The sequence below is a fragment of the Neomonachus schauinslandi genome, chromosome 2 (genome assembly GCF_002201575.2).
Source record: "Neomonachus schauinslandi chromosome 2, ASM220157v2, whole genome shotgun sequence".
NCBI classification, from domain to species: domain Eukaryota; kingdom Metazoa; phylum Chordata; class Mammalia; order Carnivora; family Phocidae; genus Neomonachus; species Neomonachus schauinslandi.
Window position 1 is genome coordinate 1,329,766 of NC_058404.1, and position 18,016 is coordinate 1,347,781.

At 52.5% G+C, this 18,016-nt stretch overlaps 1 protein-coding gene across 1 annotated transcript in view; it reads left to right on the forward strand.

Annotated features, from left to right (window-relative positions):
• The window catches only part of DLGAP2 (DLG associated protein 2), a 184,001-nt gene that overhangs the window by 161,770 nt on the left and 4,215 nt on the right, over nt 1-18,016 (forward strand). Inside the window, exon 11 of the mRNA XM_021694152.1 lies at nt 5,939-6,030. Coding sequence (XP_021549827.1) covers nt 5,939-6,030 — 92 coding nt within the window. The remainder of the gene's footprint in view (nt 1-5,938; nt 6,031-18,016) is intronic.

Genomic DNA, 18,016 nt, shown 5'->3' on the forward strand with positions numbered 1-18,016 from the left:
GGCGAAGTCAGGGCCGTCTCCTGTCGAAAGCTATGCTTTACCACTGTGCTGCCCGAAGCTATTGAATCACAATATCCCTTACTGGAAACCTCTCTCCCTGCATCGCTTCCTTCCTGTCTGTGTTCTTGTGGATTACCTTCTTCCACTATTTTAGAAAAAGTGGAGTCCCAGTCCGTGGCCCTTTGCTTCATTCTGATCCCCTGTAGCTGGGACACCCATTTAGGTTCCAGAGGGAATCCCTGAGCTGATAAAATGTAGACTTAGCTCATCATTACTTAGCCACTAGAAATTAAGGAAGGAAAAGGGGGCAAATTCCTTCTCAAACTAAACACAAAAGATCTAACAGTTAGAAGGCTTAGACACTGAAGTGTCATCATGATAAGTAATGACTGTCTTGTTGTTGGGGGCATCAGAGAGTTCTGGGAATAGTGCCATAAAGGTACTCTACACGGAATTCAATTCAGTGGCCAGCAATGACCCAGATCAGCCATAAGATTCCATCCTCGTGGGAAATACAGTATTTAGATTTCAGTTGCCTTAATATGAGGCATGTGGAAACCACATTCTCCAGCAAGCTATAGCAGAAAATGAATTTCTGCTGCCCCTCAACTGCATTTCCCTAAACGCCTTTTTTGAACCTTTGGGATCTTCTTCTTGGATTCTCTCGTTAATATAAACATTCAACAGATATTTACTGAATACGTGCCATGAGCCAGCCGCCACCCACAGACTGTAGGCTGACAGCGAGTGACCAGCCGTGAAGACACGGACTGCAGTGACCAGGAGCAGTGAGACCAGGACAGGACTATTTATACCGAGTGGAGAACATCACGTGTGGTGGGAGACAGGCAGATAGGGGCTTTAGAACCTCACAGGTGTGAGACATTTTCAGCGGGGAAAATTCCAAGAAGGCTTCGTGGAGAAGGTGGCCTGGTGCCCAGGCCTCAGTGGGGAGTTGGATTCTGCTGTGCCGTAGGGGGAGCAGAGAGGGAAGGGTGGGGGAAAGCAGCCCCACGGACAGGAGCCCCTGTCTCCCGGCTCCTTAAGAAGAACTTCACTTCAACGTGGACTGTGCACCTGCTTGTCTTTGCTCCATCACCCCCATGCCCTTGGGCACGTGCGTTTCTCGCAGGACAGGACAGCTGCTGTGTCTTCCCAAAGCTCTGCCCCTCTGCTGTCACGGGAGACCTTCGGCTCCTTGAATGCACTGATGGTATTTGGTGCATTTATTATTCCCCAGAAGTGTCTGCCACGGTGCTCTGCTGTGGAGACATAGAAGGGAACAGGAGGAAAGAGATGCACAGTCGTCATACACAGGGACGGTCACACTCCTGCTCACACCCTCGTGAAAGCACGGCATCTAAAATCCCCCCAGGCCTCCTGTCGCCCTCACGTGGGGGCTGGGAGTATCCTGTGCCCTCCCCGTGCTGGAGATATCAGCTAGTGATTTTGTTTTTTGTGCACTTTTCCCAGTCCTATTTAATGACTAAATACGATGGCATTGCTGGAAGCCTTGGATGCAGAGAACAGAGAATAGATCCACTTGATGCTTTTTGTGATTTTCTTAATTTCTTTCCCGAAGTTGCCCAGATGTCTATTTCTGTGGACAAAGATGACACAACATTTTTATGTGTCTCTTCCGCATGCTTTGCACCTAAAACTAGCACCTATTAATCAACTTTAGACATTTCCCTAAGAAGTTTTAAAAAGTAAGATAACCTCTGATTCTTGCACTCATTTTGAGAACAGATAGAGGGTTATTGGTGATGGCACCTTTAAGAAGCAAGATTAAGTTAAATGGCTTGCTAAACCAGAACTCTGAGCTCCGAATATTGAAATTTCCATCACATGAACTAATTTCTTCCCAAACTAAAATTTTATAATCACAGCTCACTGAACTGATTGAATGAAGTGAGGTCCGTTCAGCCCTCTATGGTTAATAAAAACTGTAATGAGCCCAAATAAATACTGGTTTAAGTTAAGTCACGTTCATGCAGGCTTCCTATTGTTAAGTCATTAAAGATCCATTCTGGAGGGGTTGTAAACCATTACTCTACTCGTATTTGGGGATTTTCGTATTCATTATGTTAAACCCAAAGGGTAAATGGCATAAAGTGGAATGAAACAAATAGGGTGTTTTTCTGAAATAAAAGCAATTGTCCCAAAGCTACACAGTTTTCCTTCTGTAGTGGCACAGAGAGAGAAAGCACATGAGGGACTCAACGGTGGGGCATTTGGACAGGTGTTGGCAGGTTCTCGTGCCCAAAACAGCTAATAACCCGACACCAGCTGGCCAGATGTGTGGAACCACAGACCCCCGGGCTGGGGGACGGGGGCTTCGGCCATTCCCTCGTCTGAGGGTCTCCCTTTACCGGCAGAGGGAGCCTTCAACGGGCTTGCTCCCAGGTCCTCGCAAAGCCCGGGCAGGTGCCTACAGGGATGTCTCTCACGAGCCAGTCACCAAATGGCCACGTGACACCGGAGTGGACAAAGACATGTGCGCTCGATAAACCTGAGAATGGTAATGCTTGAGACCTGAGGGGGGATGTCGGAGCAAGCAGCGATTTTCCTGCAGCTGTTTGCGGAAACCAATCACGGAGGAGCCCAAGAGACCGGAGAGGAGATAAATATTCCCGTGATCCTTTCAAACTCTCTGCAAATTCTACAAAAATCCACTTCAGATTCTGAAAGGATAGTGTAAATGTTGTCCTGGCATTTCATAGCAAATTCAGAAAGAATGGGAAATGGAGAAGACGCATGAAAAATAAAAAGGAGCAAGAGAGTTAATCAAATTTCCTTACACGTCAGAGGCAAGCGTTGTATCAGGTTCTTTGTCAATTTGCATTCTGGGAAGCATTAGCACTTATCTGCAGCTCTTGAAACAAAGTGTCGAAACTATGACAACATTAGGGAAGTACAGTGGAAAAGAATAAGTTGAAATTTTCACCTCCAATTCTTGGCAATTATGGGAAGCTATTTGCATTAAAGGTACCAGATAGAGTGGTCCCCGCTCACCCAACCGCAGACCCTCCTGCCATTAGCAATCAGGTCGTGAGCTTCTCCTCGACATTCACTGTCTCTCCCGAGCAATAATCAATTTATACCCTTAATAATAACTCTTCATCACATTAAATCAACACCAAGATATTGCCCATCTAGCTATGATGTGTTAAAGATTATAAATTGAAGTGCTTTATATTAATACTTCTGTTGAATTACGTTTTAAGAATATGAAAATTAGGAATTAAAACTTCAAATTGTATAAAACCAAATGACTTCTAATTACCATTTGAGGAAACACAGTCAGTACAAAGAAGCACATTTAGTCGTCGCTTCTATATATTCCTGCAGTGACAGCCTGATTGAAACAAGTCTCTCTAAATCTTTTCATCAGTCTTGCAGGTTACAGGGGTTTACAGGTGGAAACTCAACATTTCAAAACAAAGATAATTCTTCCACTCCGTAGCAGTAGGACTAGAGCTAGAGAAACGTGTTCAATTTGGGGGATCAAAATGTGAATGAAAGGTAAAGCACTTTCCCCACTCCTAGGAGACACTCTGGCTCTGTCCCGCCATCTTCCTCCCTACACCTGCCCACCCCCGTCCCTGCACCTGCCCACCCCCCCGTCCCCGCACCTCCCCCCCCCCCGTCCCTGCACCTGCCCACCCCTCTCTCCCTGCACCTACCCACCCCCATATCCTCAGGGCACACTCAGTTCTGAACCCCAGCACCCTCCCCATCCCCCTGCACCAGCTTCCTCCCGGGGTCCTACCACCACTCCCTCGCACTGCTGCCTGGCAAATCGGATCAAGGAGGTGGGTCTGTGGGGGAGGAAAGCCCCTCTTGAAACAGATTTGCTGAACACACCTGGGCCCAGGGATCAAGAGGCATGAAGATATTTTTAAGTCTGAGAGGATGCCACAGTGTTATCCAATTTATTCACTTTTATTAAAGTCACATGTGTCAAACTCCTTGTTAATATTCTAGAAGCAGTGCAGAATTAGATACATGAAGGAATTCTCCACTCCTTCGGAATGATAAGGACCCAGTGGTTGCACAGGATGATGGCAGGTGACAGGCTGGCTACAGCTTATCTCCAAGGGGCTCAGAAAAATAAACATGCGCACGTGGCAAACTGTTAATTGCTCATTCTAAGTGATGCGGACACTTTTCTTTCAGATTCTCTCTATGTGTGAAATTGTCAGTAATAAAACTCCAGGGAACAGCAAGCTGAGTTCCTTAAAGACAGATGAGAAAATAAGACAAATTAAATTAAGTGTTTAAGTCCACTGTCTTACCCCGGAGAAAATCATTTGAAGAACAAGTTGTGCACGATGCCAGGTCCTCGCCTTGTAGGGAATGGACCTTGTGCCCCACCTACTGCTGCCTTGTGGGGACCGCTGGTAACTCCAGACAAGACCTGGGCGACGCGAGCTTGTCCTTCGTGCCACCTTGAGCTCCGGTCCGCTCTCTTCTCTGGACAAGCCCGGGGTTCAGAAATGTCCTGACGTGGATGAGTCGGCAGCAACACACATGGGAGGGTCATGGTTCTTTCCTCCCCTTCGAGGACAGACACAGGTCCAGGTGAAACTCCCCCTTCCTTAACTGTCTTCCACCTGCCATTGGCAAATACAGGCTCCCGTAAGTCTCCTGGTGGGCAAGCCCGAGGTCACACGCTCAGCTACTCTCAGCTGAGAGCCTGGCTCCGTACCTGTGCTCTGGAAGGTCTGCAAGAGAGCCAGAGAGAAGCCAGAAGTGAGCAGGTGGGAATAACCTGCCCCACCCCAAGAGCTTGACCTTCTGAAACTCTGTGAATAACTTCTGTTTGTCCCTCAGGCCAATGAAACGTGGGGGTGAATGGGCTCAGGGTCTAGAGGCAGGAAACATGTCCCCCCCCCCAGATTCCCAAGTGCTTTTGAGAGTCACGTGAGTTGGGATCTACCAAAGCTATCATTTCCTAAATAATTCTGATGCTAACGCCCAGCAAGGACCAGGTGTGAGGACGGGAATGGAGGCGGCAGGCGTGGAGGCGCCTGGGATTGCCGGATCGGGGCAGAGACCCTGCATTTCACACACAGGCTCTCGTTTGCCGATTCTCCATCCCGAAGTGGTCATCCCCACGCTTCTTTAATGTGTTAAGTCCTTTCCATGGACAAAACTGTATTACTTACTTTTTTAAAAAGTGCTGTTTGGTTAAAGTCATACGACTTAGAAATCATTTGGAGACTTCCTGCCACATCACAGCGGGCTCACGGGAGCGGGAGGGAGGACACGGTCACTACGAACATCCGTGGGGAATCGGTTGGCGAGTCGAACGTGATGGGAGCCCACGGCGGTAACGGTGACTCGGCCGCCCGCAGAGGCCCACGGCCGGTGGCGGGAGCTGTGGACAGAGCCCAGGGCTGGGGATGAGGGGTCACAAGCGCACCTCAGAGCCCCCAAAGATTACTCCCTAGAGTCAAATGGGGTAACCGATACCAATGAGATTTCCTATAAATTAGGAATTAACATCTTCATCTTCGTGGAGTCCACAAAGAGTAAGAAGGACTTAAAGTCTTCTTTATTCCTACTTGCTGCCGCATCCTTTCGCTCACCTGAGCAGCATTGCTGAAAGAATCGTGGTGCCACCAACAGGAAACGCTTCCTGCAGAACAGACCACCCTTCCAGACTACACCCGTCCCAACCCTGACCAGTAATATCCTAACAGCCGGTATTACTCACACATCTTTGCATTTCCCTCAGAAATCGGACATGGGTCAGCCTGGAAAAAACTTCAGTCCGTGGCCGCGCCCTGCACCGTACATTCAGAGTTGTAATCTTCAGGAAGGGAGAAGAGTAACTCATGCTCTTTGGACTTGACTCCCTTTGTGTCACGCTCTTGCATTTGGTTTCTCGTTGACCCAGTTTTAAACGTGTTTTGTTTTGTTTTGTTCACAGTCCTCGGTAAAATCAGGAGTGCGGTGGGGAGCGCGCAGCTTCTGATGTCCCAGAAATTCCAGCAGTTTTACTGGCTGTGCCAACAGAACATGGTGAGCAAAGCCCCGGGTGTCCTGGGCCCCTTAAGCAAGCCGACGGCCCGCTCTCTCCGCTCTGGTCTGACAAAGTACCTGGCACTTTGCAGAGCAGGGAGCGAACGTGAGGCCCGTCCCGGGCTGGGTTCGGGATGCTGAAGAGGCCGCTGCGAGGCGGTGCTGGGGGAGAAGGAGTGGGTGGCGCGGGGGGCAGCCCCCCGGAGCCCTGGGGCACCTTCGGGTTGCAGGGTCCACCTGCCCGACAACCTTAGGAGGGAGGTGGGGCAGGAACAGCTGTGATGTCACAGACGAAGACCCCGACGAGAGGGGTCAAAGAGATTCAGAAGAGATGGTAGAACAATTGGGGCTTTCTATTTCATAGTCAGGAGTGAAATGAATATACCAGCAATAGGGCAACACACTTGGCATTAAACTTGGCTCTGATCGTCCTGAACATCAAAGAGAAAGAAAAACCATATGTATGTTGGTATTTACTTATGTGCAGGTACTTACTACATCTATGTACAAATAATACACACACTTTTCTTCATCTAACTAAAGAAAGTATCCACGCAACGTTATTTGTAGAAATAACTAAGGAGTATTCACATTACAGACTGTTTTATAAATCCATACGTTGATTTCTTTCAGAGCAAACTTTTCATTAAAATGCAAGTAGGTCTGTGCATCGTGGGAGCGATGGCGCTCGGCGATTTGACTTTGTTTTGTTGTTTTAATTTGCAAGGAGACATGTGAACTTACAGAATGTCCTTACACATCAAAGGAAGCAAAGCACATCAGAGCTGCCAATTCATCCCTCTTAATTAGGATTGTTAAAAAGTACGTTTTCTCTAGCATTTTCTGGTTAACCCCGTTGAAGCTCATCCCAAAACGCATAACGTGACCCCCTTATCTCCTGTGACATGAAGTTATGACCCACATTTAGAAAGGGGGAGCAGGAAGGTTGAACATTCCTTGGAAGGAACGCACAGCCGTGGAGTGCTCCGTTGTGCTGTTTGGGGAGCATATTCCCACCTCCTCCACGTCTGTCTGATTACTGTCCATGAAGGAACGGATTTAGGCCATTTTACAGCTCTGTAGTCGGGTCAGCATAGGTAGACACTGTCTTTAGGAACGCATTACCTAAAGCAATTGACATGCAGTAAAAACATGCAAAGACGTTATTCAAGCTTATAAAATGTCCATGTCCTCTGGGCCAGAAGCAGCTAATGTTAGATTTTTAAATTACCCATCCTCATATTTTTGATGCTTCGTACACATGTCACATTGCATTTTATCCTAACCTTAAAAAAATCCTTTTTTGAGTTTTGAAATACATAGTGTGGCTGCTTCCTTTTCTTTCGGCTTCTATCTAGGATTCAAGGGGGAAAACAAACAACCCCCCAAAACAACCCTGCAGCATTGGTTTGCAGGAGGAGGTGGGAGACTGAGGCGGCTGTGTCAGAAGTGCAAAGCCACACTGCTAGCTGCTGGAAGATTTGGGTGGCTAACTAGTTTTAAATCAAAGGAATGACCCCAGAAAATAAGCCAGAGCCACCCCCCGACCCGATGTTCAGGATGGACTGAACAAAGCAGATATATTAAGGGAAGGACAAACGGGCGATTCACCGCGTAACGAGAATGCAGAGCAGAGTAGGAGGATCTGCCCTTGGGAAACACGGGCTCCCTGGACTCTTACGGAACTTGGACTGGATCGCCTGACAGGAGAACCTCGCGGCACCCGGAGATCTTGGAGTTTCAGAGGTTTATTTAACGCCAGTGGGCTCAGAGGAGAGTGGTCTCCAAAGCTCTGAGCCCCGAGCACAAAGGGGGCGATGCATACACTTCTACTTCCGCATACTGGGCACTCTTGGCGCGTGCGCGAAGCGGGGCAGGGAGAAGAACCCGGATTGGTGCGCGGGAAACAGAGTAGGGAGAAGAACCCGGAAGAGCCCCGGGGCTCGGACTGGGACTCTCTCCCTGGCTCGGTGGGCCATCTTAGGACACAGATTTTCCTTATCATTCCCCCCTTTGATGCCCCTTTAGACACCTAGTTTAGAGGGCATCATTTTCATTCTCTAAGGGGCGATAGTGAGTAAGGAGTAACTGGAGTCTGGTTTTAGCAACTTGAGTAGTGATAAACTTAGTAAGGGCATTAAGAATACAAGGACCAAATGCTACTATGAGAAGAAGCAATATGAGGGGGCTGACGAGGGGGGCAAACCAAGGGACCCATTGTGAGAGGGTATCCCACCAAGTTGTCCGCTGGGGTGTTTCCCACCAGTTATGTACTCGTTCCTGTAATTGGGTCAGAGTTTCTTGGACCACCCCCGACTCATTAGCATAGAAACAAGATTCCTCCTGTAAGAAGAGGCAGAGCCCCCCGCACGGCCGTGAGCAAGTCGAGCCCACGCCTGTTTTGGAGGACCACTGAGGCAGTGAATCGAGTTGGCGCTGCAGGGCCAGGGCCGACTGAGTGAGGGTGGAAAAGTCCGCCATTGAGTTGTTAACCCCTGGTACTGAACCTGAGACATCCTGACGCCAGTGGTGCCGAGGGCAACACCTGATGTGGCCAGCAGGCTCACGACAAGAGGGACGGCCGTGCGGGGAGCATCACGGGCGGCTAGGGGGTCTCCATACGAGTGGGGCATCGCCCCCGGGGAGGACTGAAAGATCGGGCAAGAGACTGACAATCGTGCATGATTGGTCGCACAGCGTGATGCAGGTGTATCCACCTTGATCACAAGCCAGAAAAGTGTTGTTAGGCGCACAGACCCGACTGTGGCCTGTGATGGGAGAGGAAGAGTTTCCAAACAGCAGTACCGGAGCCAGAAAGGGATAATCTGAGGTCCCCGGTGCCGAGGTGGGAAGTGACACGGTGGACTGGTTGAGGATGACACCCTAGGTATTGGACGGGACTGGGATTTATACAGATCCAGCAGTCAGACGCTAGGGGTGGATTTGAGTGTTAAGTGCTTGGTGGGAGGCGTTAATCATACCGAACAGTTGCGCTATAGATGCTTGCTGCATGTGGATGGGGGACCCGGGGATGCGCCAGGGCGAGTTATTTTCTGTCTGACTCTGGGGGTTGACTGTAAGGCTTGGAGTGAACACGGACTTAATCATAAATTTGGCCGTGGGGTCGGTCCCCATAGGGTGATATTGGCCCAACAGCAGAATGATTCCTGCAGCCCATGAGGTGGCATTGGGTTCTGAGACTGAGAGGGTGAGCGGTATACAGTGATCGTTAGGGCAAGAGGGTGGGGTGTCGTTCCGTGACAAGGAAATCCACATGTCACTGCGCTGTTTGAGGTGCCACCCAGTGGACCATCGTTCCATTCCTGGCCAAGTCGCCACCCATGACTCAGATCCCCAGGCTTGTGAGCAGAACTGAGGGCAGGTGTTTGGCTGTTGAGGCGTAGGGCCCCCACTGATGTGGATATCTACCAGCCAGTAACCTGAGTGAGGGCCATGGTAGGAACACCGTCTATGAAGTTCCCAGGGGTATCAAGATGCTGGCATCCATCAGAATGGAGGTCAACCTTTGGTGTGTGCCCATCCCAGGTGAAAGAAGTCAGTGGGGGCACTGGTGCAGGATTGAGGGGGATAAGCTGGGAAGTCCACTTGCCAGGAACGGTGATACGAGAGTTTGCCCCCCTTGCCTGGCCAGGCAAGCTAGAGGCAATGAGGAGGAACTGCACACCAGGTAGCAGAAGACCAGGACTGACTGGGGCCACCATGGTGAAATGCGCTCAGGAGTAGACAGCAGAGGGCCAGTAAAAGTGGGATCTACGACCTTAGGTAGAGGGAGCCATCGTGGCTAACCCATCAGCAGATGAAACCCATGGACAAGTGAGTGCAGTAATAGACCCTAGGGACACCCAATAAGCAATGACAATAGTAAGCCTCTGGGGGGAAGTCCAGCCAGGAAGGGCAACAGTGTAGAGTCCGGCTCCCAAGATGAGGGAAATCATGCCAATGACAGCCAGAGACCACGGTGAGCAGGTGTCCATCAGTCGGTGGCGTCTCGTCGAAGGTGAAGCAGAAGTGGGTTTGGTGAAGCAGGAGTGGGTTCGTGAAGTCTGGCTGGACTCTCCACTGGCACAGCTCCTTGTTTGAATGATGAGCCTTTTTCACTCTGGAGTAGTGGACCCGCGGGACACCTGAGACCTTGAGGGCAGCAGGGGAGGGTAGAACAACAGTGTGGGGCCCTGTCCACTGCGGTTTGAGGGGGTCTTTCTTCCAGTCCTTGACCAAAACTGACTCCCCTGTCTGGAAGGAGTGTACCTGAGACCCTAAGGAGATTGGGGCCCTCTCGATGTGTACTTTTGTAATTTCTTTAGGGTGGCCCCCAGGGCCTGAAGCTGCTCCTTTATCCCTTTATCTCCAACCTGATGCAAGTTTCCTGGAAGGCTCCCCAAGCATGGGGGAGGCCGTCCATATATTAATTCGAATGGGGAGAAACCTAATGTCCGGGGTGTGCAGCGAGCACACAGGAGAGCTATGGGTAGCAGATCCGGCCATGGCAGGTTAGGGTCCTGACAAAACTTTGCTAAGGTTCCCTTGAGGGTGCGATACATTAGCTCTACTTTCCCTGGACTTTGGGGCCAGTAAGTGGTGTGGAGTCTCCAGGTGGTGTTGAGAGATTTGGCCAAGACCTGTTCAACATCTGCCACAAATGTGGGTCCATTGTCACCGTGGATTGTTAACGGCAGGCCGAACGGGGGCACCATCTCCCACAAGAGGACTTTAGCTACTTCCCGGCTTTGCTCTGTCCTGGTCAGGAAGGCTTCGACCCACCCAGAGTATGTGCATACTATTACTCAGAGAGATCTGAACCCCCTGCTCGGCTGCACATCTGTGGAGTCTACCTCTAGATCTTCGAAGGGGCTTGCTCCCATCCTCCAGACACCTGGCGGGGGCCGCGGTGCAGACCGAGCATTATTTTTAGCACATGTCATGCACCATTCACTCAGTGCTCAGCACAGTGCTGGCAGTTGACTGAGGTAGTGGTGCTTCTTGAGAAGGGCCTCTAATACAGTTTTCCCCAGATGAGTGAGTCGGTGGTGTTCCTTGACTAGATGCCCTCCAGTTGCTGTTGGAACAAAGATGCGCCTGTCTGGCATTATCCACCATCCCTTTTCAGTCAGGGTGGCTCCCTCAGCCACGGCCCATTCTTTCTCCTTTTTAGTGTAACTGGGTGGAGGGACTTCTGGGGGATGTCAGGGCCATGGTGAGGGAAGGGGCTCTGTCAGTGTCCTCACTGGCTGAGGCCTTGGCTGCCTCACCTGCCAAACGATTTCCCCGCGCTATGGGGTCGTCTCCTTTCTGGTGTCCCTCACAGTGCAGGATTGCTACTTCCTTTGGAAGCCAGACAGCTTCAGGGAGTCTCAGTATCTCCTCCTTGTTCTTGATAGCTTTTCCTGCAGTGGGTAGGAGGCCCCTTTCCTTGTAGATGACTCCATGTATATATAGAGTAGCGAAGATGTACCAAGAGTCAGTATAGATGTTGACACGCTTGCCTTCACCGAGGGTGAGGGCTCAGACTTGGCATATAATTCAGGCTGTTGAGCTGACCATCCAGCTGGTAATGCCTTAGCTTCTAGGACTACAGGGGTTGTGGTTACTGCATAACCTGCTTTCCAGGCACCCTCCTGTAGGTAACTGCTGCCATCGCTGAACAGCGTGAGCTCTGGATTCTTTATGGCTTGATCCCACAGATCTGGACGGTTCGCACAGACTTCATCAGTCACCTCGGAGCAGTCATGGTCTGGTTCCCCCTCTTCCATGGGTTGCAGTGTTGCTGGATTTAATGTCCTTACTGTTTCAAGGGTGACCCGCGGGTTTTCGCAGAGGAGCCATTGGTATTGTGCTAGCCGAGAGTTGGAAAGGAAGCCATGTCCCTGTGCGTTCATGAGGGACACAACTGCATGAGGGACCTTGATGTTAAGTTCTTGCCCCAGGGTAAGTCTGTCCACCTCCTTGATGAGTAGGACTGTGGCTGCCAGCGCCCTGAGGCACGGTGGCCTTCCCGCTGCCACAGGATCCAGCTTCTTTGACAGGTAAGCAACTGGCCGTTGCCAGGGTTCAACAGTCTGGGTGACTAACCCGAGCACTATTTTTTCCTTTTCATGCACAAAGAGATTGAAGGGTTTTTCTACATCTGGTAGGCCCAGGGCTGGAGCCCGCCCCAGGGCGGTCTTTATCTCTGTGAAAGCGGCTTCTGTTTCCTCAGTCCAGGTAGGGGGTTCTCGATCTGGTCTCCTTAAGAGATCATAAAGGGGGTCTTGCTATTGCCAGGAACCCAGGGATCCAGATGCGGCAGAATCCTGCAGCCCTCAGGAATTCTCACAGGCCCCTTTTTGTCTGGGGCTGTGGCAGGCTGATGATGACCCTCTTCCTCACCGGCCCCAGTTCTCTCTTCCCTTGGGTGAGGAGGAAACCAAGGTATCAGACCTGTTGTTGACAGATTTGTGCCTTCTTCCATGAGGCTCGGTATCCCGAGTCTGACAGGAGCTGTAGGAGGTGTTTGGTGCCTTTTGTGCAGTCTTCTTGTGTGTCACTGGCAAGGAGGAGGTCATCCACATACTGGAGGAGGGTGCGTCGTGTGGCCTCTCTTGGGAAGCTGGCGAGGTCCATGGCCATTGCTTCGGCAAAGAGGGTTGGTGAGTTTTTAAGCCCCTACAGGAGGTGTGTCCAAGTCAGTTGCATCTGGCGCCCTGTATCAGGTTCAGTCCATTCAAAGGCAAATAGTGGTGGGCTCTGGGGAGCTAAGTGGAGGCAGAAGAAGGCATCCTTCAAATCTAGGCAAGTGAACCATCTGGCCAACCCTGGAATTTGGCCAAGGACGGTGTATGGGTTCAGGACCACTGGGTGCAGATAGATGGTCACCTTGTTGATGGCCCGCAGGTCTTGTACTGGTCGGTATCCCCTCCTGGCTTCTTGACTGGCAGGAGTGGGGTATTCCAGGCCGACTGGCACTCGACTAAAATACCTGCTTCTTTGAGTTTGGTCAGATGTTCTTGGATGCCGATCTTAGCTTCTTGTGAAAGGGGTATTGCCTTTGCCTCTGAGGTTGGGCTCCTGGGATCAGTTCAACAATGATAGGGGCCCGATTCCAGGCTAGTCCAGGTGGGTTGTTTTCATCCCATACTGAAGGGAAGGTGAGTCTGAACTCTGGCAGGCTACTTGGTTGGGCCTGGGCATAGAATAGCCTCCATTCTTCTTCCCTTGGCATGGTAACTGCTAGTATTAGAGACCCCGTCTTCTCTTGCTTGGGTTCAATCAGAGGCTAGTGTGTCCGGTGGGCTCAAAGGTTATCTGAGCCCTAAGCTTGGAGAGTATGTCTCAGCCCAGGAGGGCAATCGGGCAGATAAAGGAATTTGTGTCAGACCTTGTGGCCCCCGGGTTCACACTGGCGAGCCTGGCAAAAGGGCTGTTGCACCACCCACGTCCCAGTGGCCCTGAGGATGGTCACTGTCCTTTTGCTGAAAGGGGCCACTGGGGAGGTGACATCAGAGTGCTCAGCCCCAGTATCAACCATAAAAGTCACTGGTTGGCCCCCCACCTTCATTCTGACCATGGTCTCATGGGGGCCAAAGAGGAAAGAGCCCGGACCCCCTTTTCCTGCAAGGCCTATGAGGTCCTCCTCTCGGGGTTCTTTCTTGTAGCGGCCGGGCTTCTGAGCCTTTCCCGGGTTGGAACATTCATTTTTTCAATGACCTTTCTCCTTACAGTAGGCACATTGATCCCTTGCCAAGGGGGTTCTGGGTCTCCCCCCTTTCAGTGGTCTCCCCATCTTCGTGTTGTCCTTTTCTTTCAGGGTGGTGGTGAGGAGGCTGACTTTCTTTTTCATCTTTTTGTTGGCTTCCCGTTCAGCTGCGACCTCCCTGTTCATGTAGATCTTATTGGCAATCTCTATTAGCTGGGTGATGTTCATCTCGGCAAAACCCTCTAGTTTCTGAAGTTTTTTCTGATGTCTGGGGTGGCCTGAGCCATGAAGGAGGTATTTACCATCTGTTGGCTTTCCTGTGCCTTGGGGTCAAATGGAGTGTATATCCTGTAGGCTTCACATAGTCTTTCGTAGTAGTCCCTGGGAGACTCCCCTGGTGGTTGAGTGACCGAGGTTACCTTAGTCATGTTCATGGGTTTCTTAGCTCCTGCCCGGATTCCCCGGAGGAGGGCCTCCTGGTACCAGTGGATGTGGGCCTGCCCTCAGTGGTGGCAAAGTCCCATGCTGGGCACTCTTCGGGTGCTGCTGTATTAGCCCAGGCAGCAGGGTCGATGACTCCCGCTGGTGCGTGCTCTTCCAGGTACTGCCGTGCACCTTTCATTATTCTCTTCCTTTCCTCTGTGTTAGGCAGGGTGGGGAGTAACTGTTGGCAGTCTTCCCAGGTTGGCCGATGAGTCTGGAAGAGGGATTCTATGAGGTCTACCATGGCCTGTGGTCTCTCAGAGTAGGATGGGGTGTTATGTTCCCAGTTGAGGAGGTCGGTGGTGGAGAAGGGCTGATAATACATCATGGAATGGCCGGGTTGGACCGTCCCGTCTTCATCATGCCTCTCGGGTTCCCGAGTCTCTCCTATTGGCATTTGGAGGGCACTTGCGCCCAGCCTGGGGTGCAGCCTGGCCGCTGGTCCTGGAGAAAGTGGATCCTCTGGGCCTAGGGACACAGTGAGACCGATGGTAGCAGAGTGTTTGGAGCTGAAGGGCCAGGTGTAGGTGGTCTTGGGGGTACATACGGTGGGGGCAGGGTCAGTTCGTCCTCGGGATCTCTGGCTAGGATTTGTGGAGACTGGGGCTCTTGCTGATTTTCCTTAGGTCGCTCAGATGAGGCAATTAAGACCCTGGCCTGTCCCTGCCTATTGCAAGCAAATCGCACACAGGGGGCAAGGGGCTGAGCAATTCCTAGCCAGGGGTCAATGTACGGAAACTGGTCAGAGTGTCCTGGTTCTCCTGTTACAACTTGCCACACTCGACGAATCGTTGGGACATCCAATGTCCCTTCTGAAGGCCACCTGACATCAAAGGTGGGCCATTCCAATTCACATAGGGTTCTCAACTTGCTGGGGCTCATCCTGACTCCATAGTCTCCCGAAAACCCCTTCTTGAAATTTTTGATCATGGTCTCTAGAACCATAGGTTTACTCTGCCCTGACCCCATGGTGATGTCCCCATGTGCAGTGGTGCAGAGACAGATGGGGGGGGGGTGCCGTCTGAGGTGAGGAGACCAATCAGATGCCCGTCTGGCCGTGTCCCAAAGGAGTTTAGGTGAGGCTTAGCCGTAGCTGTCTCAGCGTTGTGACTTAGGATCGGAAACCATTCCAATGCCACCATCGACCGTATGCCGTTCACCACGGAATCGCAGACGGGCCCACTCAGACTCTGTAGGCTTCGGGGGACCTTAAGGGTGCCCGCCCGTGGAGTCACAGAATCAGTCCTCTTGAGCAAGACAGGTCGTACTGCACATTCACTCACACATTCACACTCGAGAAGTTATTACATCCCCTCCCTGGGAATCCCTACCTGGGAGACCTCTAAGAGGTCTCTGGGAGGTGATCAGGCTCCCCTTCCACCCCAGTGGGGGTGGGCCTGTCTGGGTCCTGGGGCCCTAGGCCTTACCGGAATCCGACATCGGGACAGGGTCCTCACCTGCCAAGTCTCCTCGAGTCTGGTGGGAACAGCAGAGCGGGGCTGGCTCGAGGCGACCGGGGTGGGAGACTGCCGAAAATTAGGCAGGGCGCGCCTTCTCCGTTACGATCCCTCCTTCCGTCACCACCCTGCCGTTGCCCCAAACCAGTGGCAACAATGGGCCAGCGCAGTTGGGTTTCCTGGTCAGAGAACCAAATGTTATGGAATCTGGACTGGATCACCCGACAGAAGAACCAAGTGTCATCCGGAGATCTTGGAGGATAGGAGGTTTATTTAATGCCGGTGGGCTCAGAGGAGAGTGGTCTCCAAAGCTCTGAGCCCCAAGCACAAACAAAGGGGGCAATTTATACACTTTTACTTTCGCATATTTGGCACTTGGGGTGCGTGCGCAAAGCGGGGCAGGGAGAAGAAGCCGGAAGAGCCCCGAGCAAGGACTGGGACTCTCTCACTGGTTCGGTGGGCCATCTCAGGACACAGATTTTCCTTATCAGGACCAGCAGCACCGCAACCCCAGCCAGCCTGGTAGAAACGCACCATCCCCTTCAGACCTACGTCCCAGCAAGCTGCACAATCCCGTGTGTGCCTGGGAGGGCGTCCCAGCCCCTCTGAGCACATTACCCCAGAACACGGGAGCCCCAGAGTCCACGTCATGGGGGCCTCTCACGGCCAGGCCAGCAAGTCACAGGAATTCTCAGGATGTGAATTTAACCAGGAAAGACAGCACTGTGTCACTTTGCTGGGGAAGGGGCCATTTAAAAACAGTTTCAGAAACATCACGGTAGCTGAATGTCCAATGGGCACAGATGCAGCTGGCTCCCCCAGAAAAGAGCAGAGGACGGGGGCGGGGGGCAGAGCCTGGCTGCGCCCGGCTGCCCGCACCCAGCCGCACCCCTGCCTCAAGAGCAGCCGAGCTGTGACAGGTGAGACTGACGTGTGCTCGTGGGTCAGAGGGAGCCTGCACCTCGCCAAGAACACTTCTTCAGCTTTTCTCTTTGAAGACGTGACCTGCGCCCAGCAACCTGACCTCGGAGAGTGGAAGAAGGGTCACCGTGCGGCTTCCTGCAGATGTGCTCAGGCGTCCTCCCCCAAAACGCACAAAAAGAGAGAAGGTTCGTTGTGTTTGTGACGTCTTCCAGAAGGGGACACACCCCCCTTAGAAACTCCAGTTCAGATGGAAGACGGGTCCCTGGTGGGAGAAGCCTCCTCCCGCCCCACTTCCTTCCCGATGGCCGCGGGCGCGATCGGAGTCCTGCTCCGTCACCATTACCGCTGGGATGCAGCCCCGGCTGCAACACGGTCGTGCCCTTTCTCCCCCGAGCAGCGGCTGAGCTCAGGCTCCCATGTGCGAGCGGAAGAGCCCCACGGCCGGGGACGGCTCTGCCTCCCGCGAGGACGGGTCCCTGGAAGCCGGCCGCCCCTCACCCTGCGGACACCGGCGTCCCCCTGGCTTCCCCAGATAGGCCGGCCCGACACGCAGCTCGCTTCCCCCGACCTTCGCCCACACAGGCTGCCGGCTGGTCGCACGCGGCACAGGGGGCTGGGGGCCGAAAGCGATCATTCTGATGCGACGCCAAACCAGGGTGCATGTGTGCCCCCAAATTCACGTGTTGGACTCTGCATTAGGAGGCGGCACCTTCCAGAGGTGACGAGGTCATCAGGGTGGAGCCCCCATGAATGGGGCCACAGAACTCCGCACCCTCCTCCTCCAACTAAGGACACAGCCAGAAACCGGCCCCCGGACGTGTGTCTCCCCAGGACATGTCCACGCCGGCCCCCGATCTGGGACGCCCAGCCTCCAGCACCGTGAGCAACATGTGTCTGTTTGTCAGCCGCCGGTGGCGGGGTTCTGTCCAGCCACCCCGATGCACTAAGACGTGGGTAAAGGACGTTGTGCTTACCATGAACAACTTACGAGGAAGCTGAAAATTGCACATTTTAAGCAAATTCACCAGAATTTCTCGTTTAATCTGAGATGGCCTCCCACTGAATCAAAGGCGCCACACGCAGAAACACCATACGCTTAACCCCGGGTGTCACAGCCCCGCGGGCCTCCGGGCAGGTACCAGGTGAAGCCAGCCCGGCCCCAGCATGGAGGCACCTGCAGGGCTCGGATCCTCGCCAGCCTCATGCCGCGGGCGGATGGTGTGCACGCTGGGCTGCCGGTCTGTGGCTCAGCAGTGTCCCCTGCGCGTGCGGGGACCTGTCCGTGACTTCACTGTACACCTTCCTAAAAGGGACCTGCTGTCCTCCCTCTATGTGGGAGAAAGTACACACGCGGAACATCTGTGCAGCGTCACTGGCCGTCGGAATTCGCACTAAGATCTATCAGAGAGCACCAGAAGCTGAACTGGCT